The sequence below is a fragment of the Anabrus simplex genome, chromosome 3 (assembly GCF_040414725.1).
Source record: "Anabrus simplex isolate iqAnaSimp1 chromosome 3, ASM4041472v1, whole genome shotgun sequence".
Classification (NCBI taxonomy): Eukaryota; Metazoa; Arthropoda; class Insecta; order Orthoptera; family Tettigoniidae; genus Anabrus; species Anabrus simplex.
Window position 1 is genome coordinate 328,770,033 of NC_090267.1, and position 15,267 is coordinate 328,785,299.

At 40.1% G+C, this 15,267-nt stretch overlaps 1 protein-coding gene across 3 annotated transcripts in view; it reads right to left on the reverse strand.

The window, feature by feature from the left end:
• Positions 1-15,267, reverse strand: part of Cortactin (cortactin) — a 148,963-nt gene that overhangs the window by 41,280 nt on the left and 92,416 nt on the right. For all 3 annotated transcript variants that reach the window (XM_067143170.2, XM_068226694.1, XM_068226695.1), the window contains 2 exons: positions 8,091-8,205; positions 7,723-7,907 (listed from right to left, as the gene is read on the reverse strand). In XM_067143170.2, coding sequence (XP_066999271.2) covers positions 7,723-7,907; positions 8,091-8,205 — 300 coding nt within the window. The remainder of the gene's footprint in view (positions 1-7,722; positions 7,908-8,090; positions 8,206-15,267) is intronic.

Consider the following 15,267-nt stretch of genomic DNA (forward strand, 5'->3'; position numbering starts at 1 on the left):
ACGCTGAGTGAAATGGTAGTTTAGGGGAAGGCCTGAAATGTAATTCTCAAATAAGTTATTTATGTCATTAGTGGTCGTATAGATAAATCTATATATATATCAATCTCACAGCTGCGCGCCCCTAACCACACGGCCAACCCGCCTGGTCGTACCGACTGAAACAGCCTGCCTGTATATTGGTGGGAAGTAGCATGCCATTCCTCTGGTTCATACATTTTCTGATATATCTGGTTCGTAACACATTGGTTCATCATAGTATTCGAGCTATTCAATCCCTACTCGGAGGCACTGATTGGAATGAGTAGTGTGCATGTTTAACGGAATAATGACAGAGGAGTGTTCACGGCAGTCTGCGACCTGGTTATTCCAGTTCTGGAACTTCGGACTCTTAGATCGGCACCGTAGTACAGTTCGTTGAAAGTGAGAAAGTTTGCGGTGTTTCATTTGATCGAGTATTTTATATGATAACATTGCTTTCAATCGCTACATTCCTACTGACGTTTTTGTAATGACCTATGTTGGATTAAGGAAAACCACCAAGTCAGTCTTTCTGAGAATCCCGTAGCGAAGCACGGGTACATCAGCTAGTAATAATAATAATAATAATAATAATGTTCTTCAAATCCAAGACAACATTTTTCCCCCTCAGAATTTCATGTGAAAAATAAAGGGTTGCCTTGCATTTGTGACCTAACAGTAATGAACAGCTCTGGCAGCTACCAAGGCAACCATGCTGCTTCCCTTTACCCATCCCCTGCAAGCACACAAAACTAATTTACTGTACACAGACGGAGCAAATGTCATGGGATAGCGGAGCACTGATGCGCAGGTGTGTTGTCTGCGCACCACACGCCCCCTGTGCCAGCGGCAGTTGTATAGGAGACTTTGTGAGCAGCGGCTCTGCATGTGACAGGTGTAACATGGAACGTCGTCGTGAGCTGACACCGTTCGAACAGGGTATGGTGATCGGTGGGTGCCCGATGGATGGAAGTGCGATTTCGGAATTAGTGTGGGAATTCGGCTTCACACGATCAACCGTGTCCAGGGTGTATTGTGAATGGTTGAATGTGGGTGTCACCGACCACAACAGACGAACGACCGGCCATCCAGCCACCCTCGATGACCGTAACCGGCGACAGCTGAGACGGATTGTTAGTAGTGACAGACGGGCAACCGTGCAACAAATCACGGCTTAATTCAACACAGGCCATTCTAGAACGTCTCCCAGTGGACAATCCGTAGGAACATGGGTTCTATGGGGTATGGGAGCCGGCGCCGCACACGCGTGCCACTGTTAACCCAACGTTATCGGGCACGACAACGCGCATTTGTCGCCAGTCACTAGGGATGGACACTGGAACAATGGCATAACGTGATATGGTCAGACGAATCACAATTTCAACTGCACCATGCCGATGGGAGGCACCGTGTATGGCGCAGACCACATGAAGCTATGGATCCCTCCTGCCTCGAAGGTGTGGTCCAGGGCGCTGGTGTCTGTTATGGTCTGGGGTGCATTTTCCTGATATGGAATGGGCCCCCTAGTTGTTCTGGAAGAGACTTTGAATGGTACGCGGTATGTTGAGCTGCTCGGAGACCATCTCCACCCATTTTTGGCCTTCTAGCGCCCAGACGGTTCTGCGGTGTTTCAAGATAACGCGCCGCCACATCGCTCCCACGTCGTCCGGGAATGGTTCCAGGAACATGCAGCGGAGGTCCAACGACTGCCATGGCCACCCAGGAGCCCCGACATGAACCCTATCGAGCATATCTGGGATGTCCTGGAACGCAGGCTCCGTGCCGTGGATCCTGCACCCACGAACAGACCAGCATTGGCGGCTGCTCTGCAAACGATTTGGTATCAGCTGCGTCCAGAGGACTACCAGGGACTTGTCGACGGTCCACGGCGTCTCACTGCAGTTCACAGGGCCAGAGGAGGCCCCACACGCTATTAGGTGACTATCCCATGACATTTGCTAAGTCAGCGTACATCACTACAAGCAGCAGTGCCTGTTTGTACTATCTGCGTCGGACAAGAAGTCGCAGCAGCTTGTAGGTACGGCACAAGAAACAGATACTACTCTAAGCTACAAACATTAGCTGCGAAGACTATGTGAGCTCTCTCAAAATGATGCATGTTCATAACTAAATGCTTCATTATGCAGCACTTATAGTTAAAATGTACTAAAGCACAATTGCATTACCACTCTGAAACTTCACAACAGCACCTCAGTTCGCACGAGTCTCGAGGACAGAACAGTGTTTATCATCAGGCTTTCAGACTTGAAACAGGCGCATGCACAGTAGCCATACTTATGACTCTCACCCCTTACCCCTCGTCCATGCAACTTCTCGTCAGACGACCATAGTAAGGTGACTGGTTCTTGGAAAATAGTGAAGAGAGAAGGACATTCTACTAGCCTCTACAAAAAGTTTCTCAAATCCACAGAATGGCATCAAAACATTTACTCTCTTGAGCTAACTGCAAGATCAGCCATGATATACTTATGAGCCCCAGCTGTGCAGTAATGTCATTGGAATAGGAATAGCAAGGATGTGACCCTTTGAATTCGTAGAAAGTCCACAGCTACTCAATGGCAGAGTTATAATGCGTCTACTGTACCCGATGCTTAGTAAAAGTAACCGTTTTATAGACAACAGGAATATTTTTGTGATGGATAGTTGTATTGCAGAGACGTGGAAAAGGTATTGCCAGCAAATTTTCTGCAGGTTCTCGTCGATATGATACCAATATTAAGTTACTGGTTATCAAACATGACACAGAAATGAAGAATAATTGTGCAGCTGCAAGAAAATACAGCATAATTAAAGCCAATATTCGGCGTAGGCATGAAGGCAAAGATAGCTTAAAAAATGCATACTGTATAAAAAAATGCATTCAGTGGCCCGCAACAAGGATGCTTTAAAGAAGTCCAAGATGAAATCGTGAGGTAAGTTATGTGTGCAAAAAACCCAAGGACGGAACGACCATAGAACGGCGCACATAATCCGTTGACCTTTAACGTTTTTATTATACATCGCTAGCCACTGAAGCCAGCAAGCAAGACGCGCGTCTAGTGACAGCCGGTTGTACCTCATGCTTACTAAAATTAACAGTTTTATAGACAGCAGGAATGTTTTCGTGATGGATTGTCTATTGTAGAGACATGCGGAACAGGTATTGCCAGCAAATTTTCAATGAGTCCTCTTCAATATTATGATGACAATTTTATGTTAATGGTTATTAAACATGTAAAAATCAAGAATAATTGTGCAGCCTCAAGAAAATACAGCATGATTAAAACCAATGTTCAGCGTTGGCGTGAAGACAAAGATACTCTAAAAATGCATGCTGTACAAGAAAGGCATTCAGTGGCCCACAACAAGAAAGCTTTAAAGAAGTCAAACATGAAATTGTGAGGTACGTGCACAAAAAACACAAGATCAGAATAGCTATAACACGAGATGAGATACGAATGTGGGCTCACAAAGAGGAATTCCCTGAATTTTCAAAGGCAGTATCAGATACCTCTAATGAAAAAGGGAAGTAGGTAGGATTTGCATCATACTTGTGTTTTATTGAAATTAAACTTGAAATTTGTTACAATAAAATTATGATTTCACAAAGCACTTTTTAAGCCTGATTTAAGTTTTTGAAGGAAAAAGAGAGGTCATCTTGCATTCAGGGTCGTTTTATATTCAGAGAAATACGGTAATAATAATACTGTGCCTCGTTAACTTGTGTGGGAGTTTGGCTCTGAATTGAGAAGGGGCTAAATGTAACCCTGCATAAGACACTGGGGTGGGGGACCTCAACCCGACATGGCGCGTCCCATATGTAGAAATGCAGGGCAGGTGTGAGTAAGGCAATGCCAAATAAGCATCTGCGGATCAACTGAGGTCAAGAGAAAAACCGTCAACGGTCTCAAAGACAGAAGAAACTCTTATTTCTCAACGGCTGAGAAGATGGAAGAACCTAGTGAAGTCAACCACGAAAAAAGAATCATTTCAGACTAAGAATCTGATCTTACTTTAGAATGTTATTCCTACCCTTGAAACACACAATTTCAATTGCAGAATGGAAAAGCCGCTGAAAGAAAGCACTACCCCAGGAAGCAGTTCGGAAGAGAAATCCAACATTGCGTTATGCAATGGATCAGGACCTAGGGTTCTGGGGAGCCCCAATCTCTGCAATAAGGATGAGTCGGAGCATCCTTGGAATCCGTCCAGACTTAGGTCTAAACAGAAGTTTTTTTGTGGGCACTCTGAATGTAAATTCTTTGTTGAAGGTTGGTAAACTTTAATTGTTACAAGTTGCTTTACGTTGCACCGACACTGATAGGTCTTATGGCGACGATGGGACAGGAAAGGGCTAGGTTAAGGTTGGTAAACAGAAGGAATCATAACTACTTTCAGACAGAAACAAAATTCAAATTTTAGCAGTACAAGAGACAAGATTTTTGAATGAGAATATGATGGAAATGAAAGATTATCGAACTTTAAAGGTAAACCTGCGATTAAAATTATGAAAGGAATGCCACTCTTGGGAACAACCTTTTAAGTCCATAAAAGATTATTAGACAAAGTAATTGAATTCAAATCCCATTAAGAAAGGATCTCTCTTTTAAAAATGAACTGAAAAAAAAAATTACTTTTATTAATTTTTAATAACTGTCATGCACCAATAAATGAAGACAACAGAAAGAACCCAAATAAAGTAGAAGAATTCTGGACACTCCTGAATGATGAATTATCTAAAATTCCAAAATCAAATGTGGTGATATTACTAGGAGATTTCAATGCCCAAGTATGAAGAGAGAGAATTCATGGACCAATTAGTGGGAGAATATGCTGCACACCAAAGAACAAACATCAATGGAATGAGATTAATTACTATCTGTAAAACTTCCAACTGAAGTAAATGTCAACTTTCTTCAAGAAATTGCCAAGAAAAGCTAAAACATGAATTTCTCCAAATCCATTACTAGAATTTCAACTGGATCATGTAACTACATCCATAAGAAACATGAAAGAAATTGTCAATGTCAAGGTAGTAAGAAGCAGAGAATTTGATTCCGATCACTACTTGTCTAAAATCACACTACAATTCTTACCCAACAGAAATCACAGAATAGGGAAAATAAACAAATATAACAAAAATAGACTTCAAATTACACAAGAAATATTGGAAATATTTCAGGAAGAAAACAAAGTCTCATCATGGGCAGTGGCCAGATTTATCTATGCAGACCAGAAAACATTTGGGCCAGTCAAACCTAAAAAGAAACCTTGGTGGAATCAAATATGTGAAGATGCATTACAAGAGAGAATAAAACAATGGAAAAAGTGGAAATCATCTGGAAAGACTGAGCACTATGACCAATTCAAACAGCAAAGGAAAGACACTGCTAGAATAATAAGGGGAGTTAAAAGATCTTTGGAAAAATCACAACTTATTGACCTGCACGACAGCTTTGTTAAAAATAACTCTCTAAACTTCTAGCAAACTTTTAAGAATCAATTACAGGGGTATCTAGAGCCTAGCATATGCTTCAAAGATGAAAATGGTAGACTTGGCCTAAGCAATGCTGAGAATTGTGAAATACTTGCGAAGCACTTTGGTCAACTTTTAAACTGCCCTGAACCTGACCGTAAGTTGGAATTCTCTCAAACAACTGAAAATCTGGAAGAAGATATACCACCTACAGCTGAAGAAATTAAAGAAGTAATTAACAATCAGAAAAATAATAAAGCTAGTGGAGAAGACTCCATAACAGCTAACTTTTGAAATGGTCTCAATCAAAAATTATTGAAGAGCTGCAGTTAATCTTTAAAGATATTTGGAGAACAGAGAGGATTCTAGAAGAATGGAAAGTTGCTCTAATGCACCCTATGCATAAAAAAGGTGGCAAACAAAAGGTTGATAACTATAGAGGCATCTCTCCCAAATTGCACACAAAGTATTCTCAAAAATATTGCTGAATAGAGTAGAAACATCACTTGACAAGCAACTGGGCGAGTATCAAGCTGGTTTAGAAAAGGTAGATCTTGTTCAGAACAAATATTTAACTTAAAATCCATAATTTGCTACAGGGTATTGACTTCAAAGGACAAACTCGGTTGATAGAAAAACCATAAATAAAACAATTCGTGAATTTGAAGTGAAAACTAAATTGGCAAACTTAATATGTGGAACACTTACCGACACAATTTCAAAGGTGAAATTTATGGGTGAGATATCAAAACCTAAACCAGGGTACGGTGAGGTGACGGTTTGTCACTCCTTCTATTCAACTGTGTTCTAGAGAAAATTGTAAGAATTTGGAATGTAAAGCTTAAAGAACATAACATTTTGCCAATAAATTGGGAGAGAAAAAAAAAAAAGCACTGAAATAAAATACCTAGCATTTGCAGACGATTGTGCTATATTGTCAGAAAACCTAACAAGTGCAACAACACAAATCAATCTCTTGGAAGAAATAGTCAACAAGACAGGTTTGAGAATCTCCGTAGAAAAAACAAAATTTACTACAAACATCTAGAACACTCCAAAATTTTCGGCAACAGATATTGGTCCAGTGGAAAGAGTACTGAAATTCAAATATCTGGGAGAAATAATTCAAGAAAATGGTTTAGACAAATCTGCAGTAGAAGAAAGGGTATACAAGATGGAAAGAGCATATGGTATCACAAAGAATTTTTATAACAAAACGTGTCTATCTAAAAATCTTAAAATAAGGCACTACACTACAGTGGTGAAACTGGAATGCCTATATGCAAGTGAATGCATCACAAAGAATTTTTACAACAAAAAGTGTCTATCTAAAAATCTTTAAAAAAAGGCACTACACTACAGTGGTGAACGCGGAATGCCTACATGCAAGTGAATACCTGGTAGTATACTATAGATTAGATAAACTCGAGGTAGTAAAAAGGAGAATCATGAGAAAAATCTTACGCCTGGTGAAAACAACAGAAGTATGGAAATTAAGATCTAATGATGAAATATACAGAAACATGGAAAACATAATAGAAACCATAAGAAAAGGAGATTGCAATTTTTTGGACTTTATAGAATGGATGATTCCAGATTAACAAAAAGTATTTTCAAGTACCTTTGGGACAAAAAGGCAACAACTAGCTGGATTCAAGAAGTAAAAAAAGATTTAGAAAGAAATATATATAAGAAAAGAAGAAACTATGCACAGAGAGATGTTTAGAAAGAGAGTAGTAAGTATGGAAGGATTCCAAGGATGATTGAACAAGAAATCTGATGCGAAGTGATCCGAGGACAGAAAGAAACAGCATAATGAAAGGATGAAATAATACTGGAAGGAACGGAAGAGAAAACAACAAAGTATGAAGAACTGAATTCAAACTGGCATGTGGTCCTTAGCAGGCCTCATCAGAAATAATGACACAACAATAATAATACTTTTTGGATACCCAAGGTTACTGATCAGTGGGAGAGGTTTGAGTCTTAACGACACAACAAAGTATGAAATCTTCAAAATGAGAGGCTTGAAATATGTTTAGAAGTTAAAATGGCATCTATTAAATATCTCTCACTTTTGATGGCGAGTGCACCACAAAAATTGCAGTCTATATATTTGTGCCCCAAGGTGAATCTACACATGAATTGCAGATCCAATGATTGTCCCCCAACTTTATATCACCTTCAATTTACCATATAAAATATTTGGTTTATAAACTGTTACTTACTCTTTCCTCAAGATGTTTCAGTTCCTGAATCCTCCTTTCTTCTCGTTCTCTTGCTTCTTTCTCTTCTTGCATCTCTCTTTTTCTTCTCTTCTCACGCTCCTCTTCAGCTTTACGCCTTGCTTCCTCTTCACCTTGTTTAGCTAGATTCTCAAACTTGGCCCGTAAGTTTGATGGCTTCACTTCTCCTAATGAAGACAAAAATAAAGAATAAACTTCCCAACAAACATACTGGGTCCCAAAATAGCATAATAACTAACTAAATCTATTTGTGGCACACTTTATCTTAGAGGAAGGAGAGGCAACTAATTGTCTGATAAATTCATTCTTCATAGTCTATTGTCAAACAACATTAAGTACACCAGACTTACCAATGTCAGGTTTTGGTTTCTCATAATTTGTTCCAACCCTCTCGGGTTGCTCATTAAAGTCATGGGCTGATTTATCAACTCTGTCGCTCTGGACACCAAATTTGCCACCAAATCCCTGAAACAGGAATAATGAACTGGTATTTAGAGCTAAAGGGCTTATCATGAAGGCCTTCAGCTATATCATACAAATGGAAGAAGAGTACTCAAGATGCCAAAGAGAATAATTATGCTATAGCAGAAAAGAAATAGCAGTATGTAAAGCAGAAGAATCGGAAAGAGGTTTGCATCTTCTGAAGAAGAGTTGACCAAGGAAGGGAGGACAAGAAAAGTGAAAAGAAAAAAGCTCTAGTAGCTTTGAATACATGTCGACACAATCACTATCAATATATAATGAGCCCATTGGTTTTTTTTTTTTTTTTTTTTTTTTTTTTGCAAGCTGCTTTACGTTGCACCGCCACAGATAGTATTAGGGCGATGATGGGATACAAAGGGGCTAGGAGTGGGAAGGAAGCGTCCGTGGCCTTAATTAAGGAACAGCCCCAGCATTTGACTGGTGTGAAAATGGAAAACCAAGGAAAACCATCTTCAGGGCTGCCGACAGTGGGATTCGAACCTACTATCTCCCGATTACTAGATACTGGCCGCACTTAAGTGACTGCAGCTATCGAGCTTGGTGAGACCATCGTTAGAAATAGAATTATCACAGGATGTAAAGAATAATTCCATTTTGGACAAACAGAATATAATTTCAATGAATTAAAAAAAAATTAAATTTCATATTTCAATTGTAAGTAAAGAAATTGAACAAACAAGTTATAAATCAAGTCATATTCCACTGTGAAATGGGAGATAATGGATAGACTAAAGTTAGATGTAGTTGGTATAAGTGAAGTACGCTGGCAGGAAGAACAGGACTTTTGGTCAGGCTACTACAGAATTATCAACACAAAATCAAACAGGGGGAAATGCATGAGTTGGATTAATAATGAATAAGAAAATAGGGCAGCGGGTGAGCTACTACGACCAGCATAGTGAAAGAATTATTGTCATCAAGATAGTATTAAACCAATGCCCACCACAATAGTGCAGGTCTATATGCCTACTAGTTCAGCAGATGATAAGGAAATCAAAAGAATATACGAAGATATAGAAGATTTAATACAATATGTAAAAGGTGACGAGAATCTAATTGTGATGGGAGACTGGAATGCAGTGGTAGGCCAAGAAAGAGAAGGTAATACAGTAGGAGAAATTGGATTGGGACAAAGGAATGAAAGCGGAAATCGGCTGGGTGAATTCTGAACTGATCATAATTTAGTCCTTGCCAAACACCACAAACTATGGCTGTATACATGGACGAGACCTGGAGACACTGGAGGATATCAAGTACACTTCATTATGATTAGGCAGAGATTCAGAAACCATGTGTTGGATTGCAAAACTTTTCCAGGAGCAGATGTGGACTCAGACAACAACTTGTTGGTCATGAAATGTCATCTGAAGTTGAAGAAATTGAAGAAAGGAAGGAATGCAAGGAGATGGGATCTAGGCAAGTTGAAAGAAAAGAGTGTGAGGGATTTTTTCAAGGAATATGTTGCACAAGGACTAAATGAAGAGGCTGAATGAAACACAATAGAGGAAGAGTGAATAGTCATGAAAAATGAAGTCAGTAGGGCTGCTGAAGAAATATTAGGAAGAAAGAAAAGATTAACTAAGAATCAGTGGATAACTCAAGATATACTAGACCGGATTGATGAAAGACAAACATACAAGAATGCTGGAAAAGAAGAGGGCAGAAAAGAATACAGGCGATTAAAGAATCAAGTGGATAGCAAGTGCAAGGCAGCTAAGGAAGAATGGCTGAAGGAGAAGTGCAAGGATGCTGAAGGTTGTATGGTCCTAGGAAAGGTAGATGTTGCATACAGGAAAATCAAGGAAACCTTTGGAGAAAGGAAATCTAGGTGGATGAATATTAAGAGCTCAGATGGAAAGCCACTTCTAGGGAAAGAAGACAAAGCAGAAAGATGGCAAGAACATATCAAACGGTTGTATCAAGGTAAAGATGTAGATGATTTGGTTCTGGAACAAGAAGAGGCTGTTGATGCTGATGAAATGGGAGACCCAATTTTGCAGTCAGAGTTTGACAGAGCTGTGAGCGACCTAAATAGGAACAAGGCACCTGGAATTGATGACATTTCCTCTGAATTACTGACTGCCTTAGGAGAAACCAGCATGGCAAGGTTATTCCATTTAGTGTGTAAGATGTATGAGACAGGAGAAGTGCCATCCGATTTTTGGCAGAATGTTGTTATACCTATTCCCAAGAAAGCTGGTGCTGACAAGTGTGAAAACTACTGCACTATTAGTTTAGTATCTCATGCCTGAAAAATTTTAACACATATTCTTTACAAAAGAATGGAAAGACAGGTTGAAGCTGAATTGGGAGAAGATCAATTTGGCTTCAGAAGAATTGCAGGAACTCTTGAAGCAATCCTGACTTTACACCTGATCTAATCGAATCGAGGAGGAGGAGGAGGAGGAGGAGGAGGAGGAGGAGGAGGAGGAGGAGGAGGAGGAGGAGGAGGAGGAGGAGGAGGAGGAGGAGGAGGAGGAGGAGGAGGAGGAGGAGGAGGAGGAGGAGGAGGAGGAGGAGGAGGAGGAGGAGGAGGAGGAGGAGGAGGAGGAGGAGGAGGAGGAGGAGGAGGAGGAGGAGGAGGAGGAGGAGGAGGAGGAGGAGGAGGAGGAGGAGGAGGAGGAGGAGGAGGAGGAGGAGGAGGAGGAGGAGGAGGAGGAGGAGGAGGAGGAGGAGGAGGAGGAGGAGGAGGAGGAGGAGGAGGAGGAGGAGGAGGAGGAGGAGGAGGAGGAGGAGGAGGAGGAGGAGGAGGAGGAGGAGGAGGAGGAGGAGGAGGAGGAGGAGGAGGAGGAGGAGGAGGAGGAGGAGGAGGAGGAGGAGGAGGAGGAGGAGGAGGAGGAGGAGGAGGAGGAGGAGGAGGAGGAGGAGGAGGAGGAGGAGGAGGAGGAGGAGGAGGAGGAGGAGGAGGAGGAGGAGGAGGAGGAGGAGGAGGAGGAGGAGGAGGAGGAGGAGGAGGAGGAGGAGGAGGAGGAGGAGGAGGAGGAGGAGGAGGAGGAGGAGGAGGAGGAGGAGGAGGAGGAGGAGGAGGAGGAGGAGGAGGAGGAGGAGGAGGAGGAGGAGGAGGAGGAGGAGGAGGAGGAGGAGGAGGAGGAGGAGGAGGAGGAGGAGGAGGAGGAGGAGGAGGAGGAGGAGGAGGAGGAGGAGGAGGAGGAGGAGGAGGAGGAGGAGGAGGAGGAGGAGGAGGAGGAGGAGGAGGAGGAGATAAGGATGAACATGAAAACACAAGAGAACACATACAATCTCTACATCTTCGTACATGCTGCTTTCAATTAGACTGGCTCTCCTCAACAATCTCAATTCTTCTACTTCACATTCTTCTCAGCCATGAATGAGCTTACACTTATATATATCACTATTTTCAATTAGCAATTAGTTAGGTTGGTTTTGTTAACTGTTTTAACTGCAGCAGCAATATCACAAATTGACACAAGCAAAAACTTTGTCAATTTGACAAAAAAAGAAAGAAAGAACGAACTTTAGTTAAGTCGCAGATTCTATAATACCCTTCAAAATAGTAACCATAGGCATATAGGCCTACACCGATTCCAGTACTATAAATGTTCACAGTTTCAAATATATATTCATTTTCTTCTGTAGTGTCAGACACCTTCTGATACAATTAGATACAAAAGAACCTTGTTTATCCAGCCCTCATTAATCCTCATTTCTAGGTTATCTGGACTGGAATTTTTGTTGCCAATATAAAAACACGCACGTCCTTTCAATAATGCATGTGAAATGGATGCATTGTTATTTAAATAATAATCATCTGGCCACAACTACCATGAGCACACATTTCAATATGATGCTATTTAGGCTGCCTGCACATCAATTTTGACATTCAGTTTTACTCTACCAGAAAGCCGAGCATACAATCTCCCATGAGCGATCTATATTGTTAGTTTAAAAAAGGTGAAAAATTGAGTGTATCATCCTAATTCTCAACCTTTTCCCTCCCCTCTCCCCTCCTAACCAATTCGATGTGATGGGTTTCTACAAAGATAGATTTTCTGCCTGAATTTTTCGTCAGTGATTTCCTCCTTGTTTTTGTACTGTTACATAACCAATATTTTGTAAACTAAGAGGTCCGCAACCTCACTATGTGTACTTATTGTTCATTTCCATCTGTATCATTTGTTTTCATTTCTTTTTCTTCTTAGGTTAACACAGTTTTTAGTTTCAATTATGTTTAGTATAACCCCTGTTTCACTGAATTTTTATCGCAGTGAGTTGTTTTTTTGCTCTACATGATGCAAATATTGTACACTGTGCTAATTTTATTTCCATCTAGGGCTCTCTTGTTTTTTCATTTGTTCCTTCATTATGTTTTTGGCATTTTTTAGCTTGTACTACGTAAATTATTTCAACCCCCCCCCCTTTTTTTCACTGAAGATGGCTCAAACAAGCCGAAACATGTTTTAATTTGACTACTCCGTCTAATGATGGAATATATGATGTATTGAATTAGGAGGATACACTCAATTTTTCACCTTTGTAAAGTGAAAACCGTCAATACGGAATGATTCTAATATCTTGTAATAACTATATTGTTAGGTTATGTGATATCAAGATTTATCCTGCCTGCCAACTTGTGACACATCTTCAACTTTAAACCTCTGTCATGATGTGTGTACTTCCCTTTTAGATCTATAATTGTGAGGTTTTTCAGTCTGTCGAAACGAATGCATCATCATCATCATCATCAAGATCATCATCATCATCAATAAGCTGTTTCACTCCTACGCTGAAAGGGGCAGACAGGCCATCAGCTAACCTTAATAGTCATAATCCTAATTTCTTTGGCTGTTTGTCTTCTAGCGTTAGTCAATTCTTCTTGGGATTTTTTCTGTTCTCTTTTGTTGATCATTTAACCATGACTTGTGCCCTTTTTTGAATCGCTATACCACACTCTGCATTCCACTATGCATGTTTCTTTCTTCTTTTAACGGAAGACATTTCTTCAGCTATGGTTTTCAGTTTATTAATTGTCGTTCCCAATTTGCCGCTAAAGAAGTTTTGGATCTCTCAAAAACTGTTATTTATTAAATAATTTGGGTCATAAGTCTTCCTCCTATCGGATTTGGATGGAATGTGTTTCTTATTTGGTGCTAACTTGATTTTAATTTTTGAGTTGTAGTGATCTGAATTGATGTCTACCCCATGGACAAATTTCTTTATGATAATTCTTGTCCATGGCTATATGGTCTATCTGGAACTCACCCAATTTAACGTTAGGGCACTTCCAAGTCATTAGGTTGTGTGGTCTTTTAAATCTTATTTTCCAAAATTGATCCCTGATCTATACAAAGTACAATTAATCTTTGACCATTCTTGTTTGTTAATTTATGAGCTGGGCACTGTCCTACCACTGTATGAAATTTCTTTCTTGTCCTATTTTCACACTGAAGTCCTCAAGAAATATTTTAATGTGTGTATTAGGGATGTTTGATATCAAGTGGTCGAGTTCTCCCCAAAAGTCTTCGGTTTCTTCCTTTTCTTTTGCATTTTTGTAATTCATTGGAGCATGGACATTTATCATTGTGTAGGTCTTGTTCTCTACTGTAATAGTTTTAATTGCTATTCTCGGAGACTTTGATGAACAATCCTCAATTAAATCTAATATGCTATTATGAACCACGAATCCTACTCCGAATTGAGGAACATTTTTCATCACCCTTTCTCCTGGGGCTCCTTTGTAAAGGCGATATCCTCCTCATTGTAAGGGTCCTGATCTGTATTGTACAATTCCTGAAGAGTTGTCATTAGTATCTTATGCCGATCCATTACATCTATTAGGTGTTTTAATTCACCAACTTTCACTAACAAATTTATATTTAATGTTGCAAAAAATGAAAATCTTCCTGGTTTGCTGAATTTGAGTTTTTTCTTAATCTGATATGTCTGTATGTTGTCTGTTGGGCTTCCAGGCACTCCAATTGGCCTTGATCTTCTATGTGACACCCCACCGTATCTGAACGGTGTCTTCGCATGGTTAGGGTTTACAATTTCAGATGTGATCTGGAAAGGTTATTAATGAAGTATGATTTGGTGAATGATGAATTTATGGAGAGAGTTTGGTCCACGAGGGCTATTTTATTTCACCCAAATTTGCCAGGAAGCTGGTGAGGATCCCATTATCTGCCACCTGGGATGCGCCAAGTCAGAGTATCATCAGTTATCCCTACAGCTGGTAAAATTCAAGAGTACATAGTGACAACAGATAATAGCTAGTTGCTTAACTTTAGTTAAACATCCTTCTTTGTAGTAACCAATTTACATATTGTGAAGGCTACATGAACTGTCTAAGCTATAGAATTTCTGTAACAAAATGTATTTTTTACTTCAGAAAATAATGTTGGTTAAGTCACACTGTGTGATCTTAGCAAGGCATCTGATTGCATCCCCCATTCAGATTTAATTTCAAAATTCAATGACTATGAATTAGGAATTAACAGCTTATAATTCTTGTTGCTTTCCTGAAAACAATCTGCTGAAGTGGTAGGAAGATCACCTGATTTCTATATTCATCATGGAGTATAACACAGCCCTTTAGGTCCATTTCTACTTTTTGTACTAATACACTATTTATTTCATAACAATGAGCCTAATGTATATTTTCCTGTTTCTCTGTTTGAAGCGATGTAGTCAATAACAAGTTTCTGTTCCTTGTTCTAGCCATACAGTAAAACCTGTCTGAGAGACCACTCCTATTAAGAGACCATCTCTTGTGATGAATTTTTTAATAATAAATAATGTTATTTGCTTTACGTCTGAATGACTACTTTTTATGGTCTTCAGAGACGCCGAGGTGCCAGAATTTAGTCCCACAGGAGTTCTTTTACGTGCCAGTAAATCTACCGACATGAGGCTGTCGTATTTGAGCACCTTCAAATACCCCCGGACTGAGCCAGGATCGAACCTGCCAAGTTGGGATTAGAAGGCCAGCACCTTAACCGTCTGAGCCACTCAGCCTGGCAGATGGATTTTTTTATAGAGCAATTTTATAATTCCAAAAGAACAATTTTTCCTATTTAAGGACCAGCC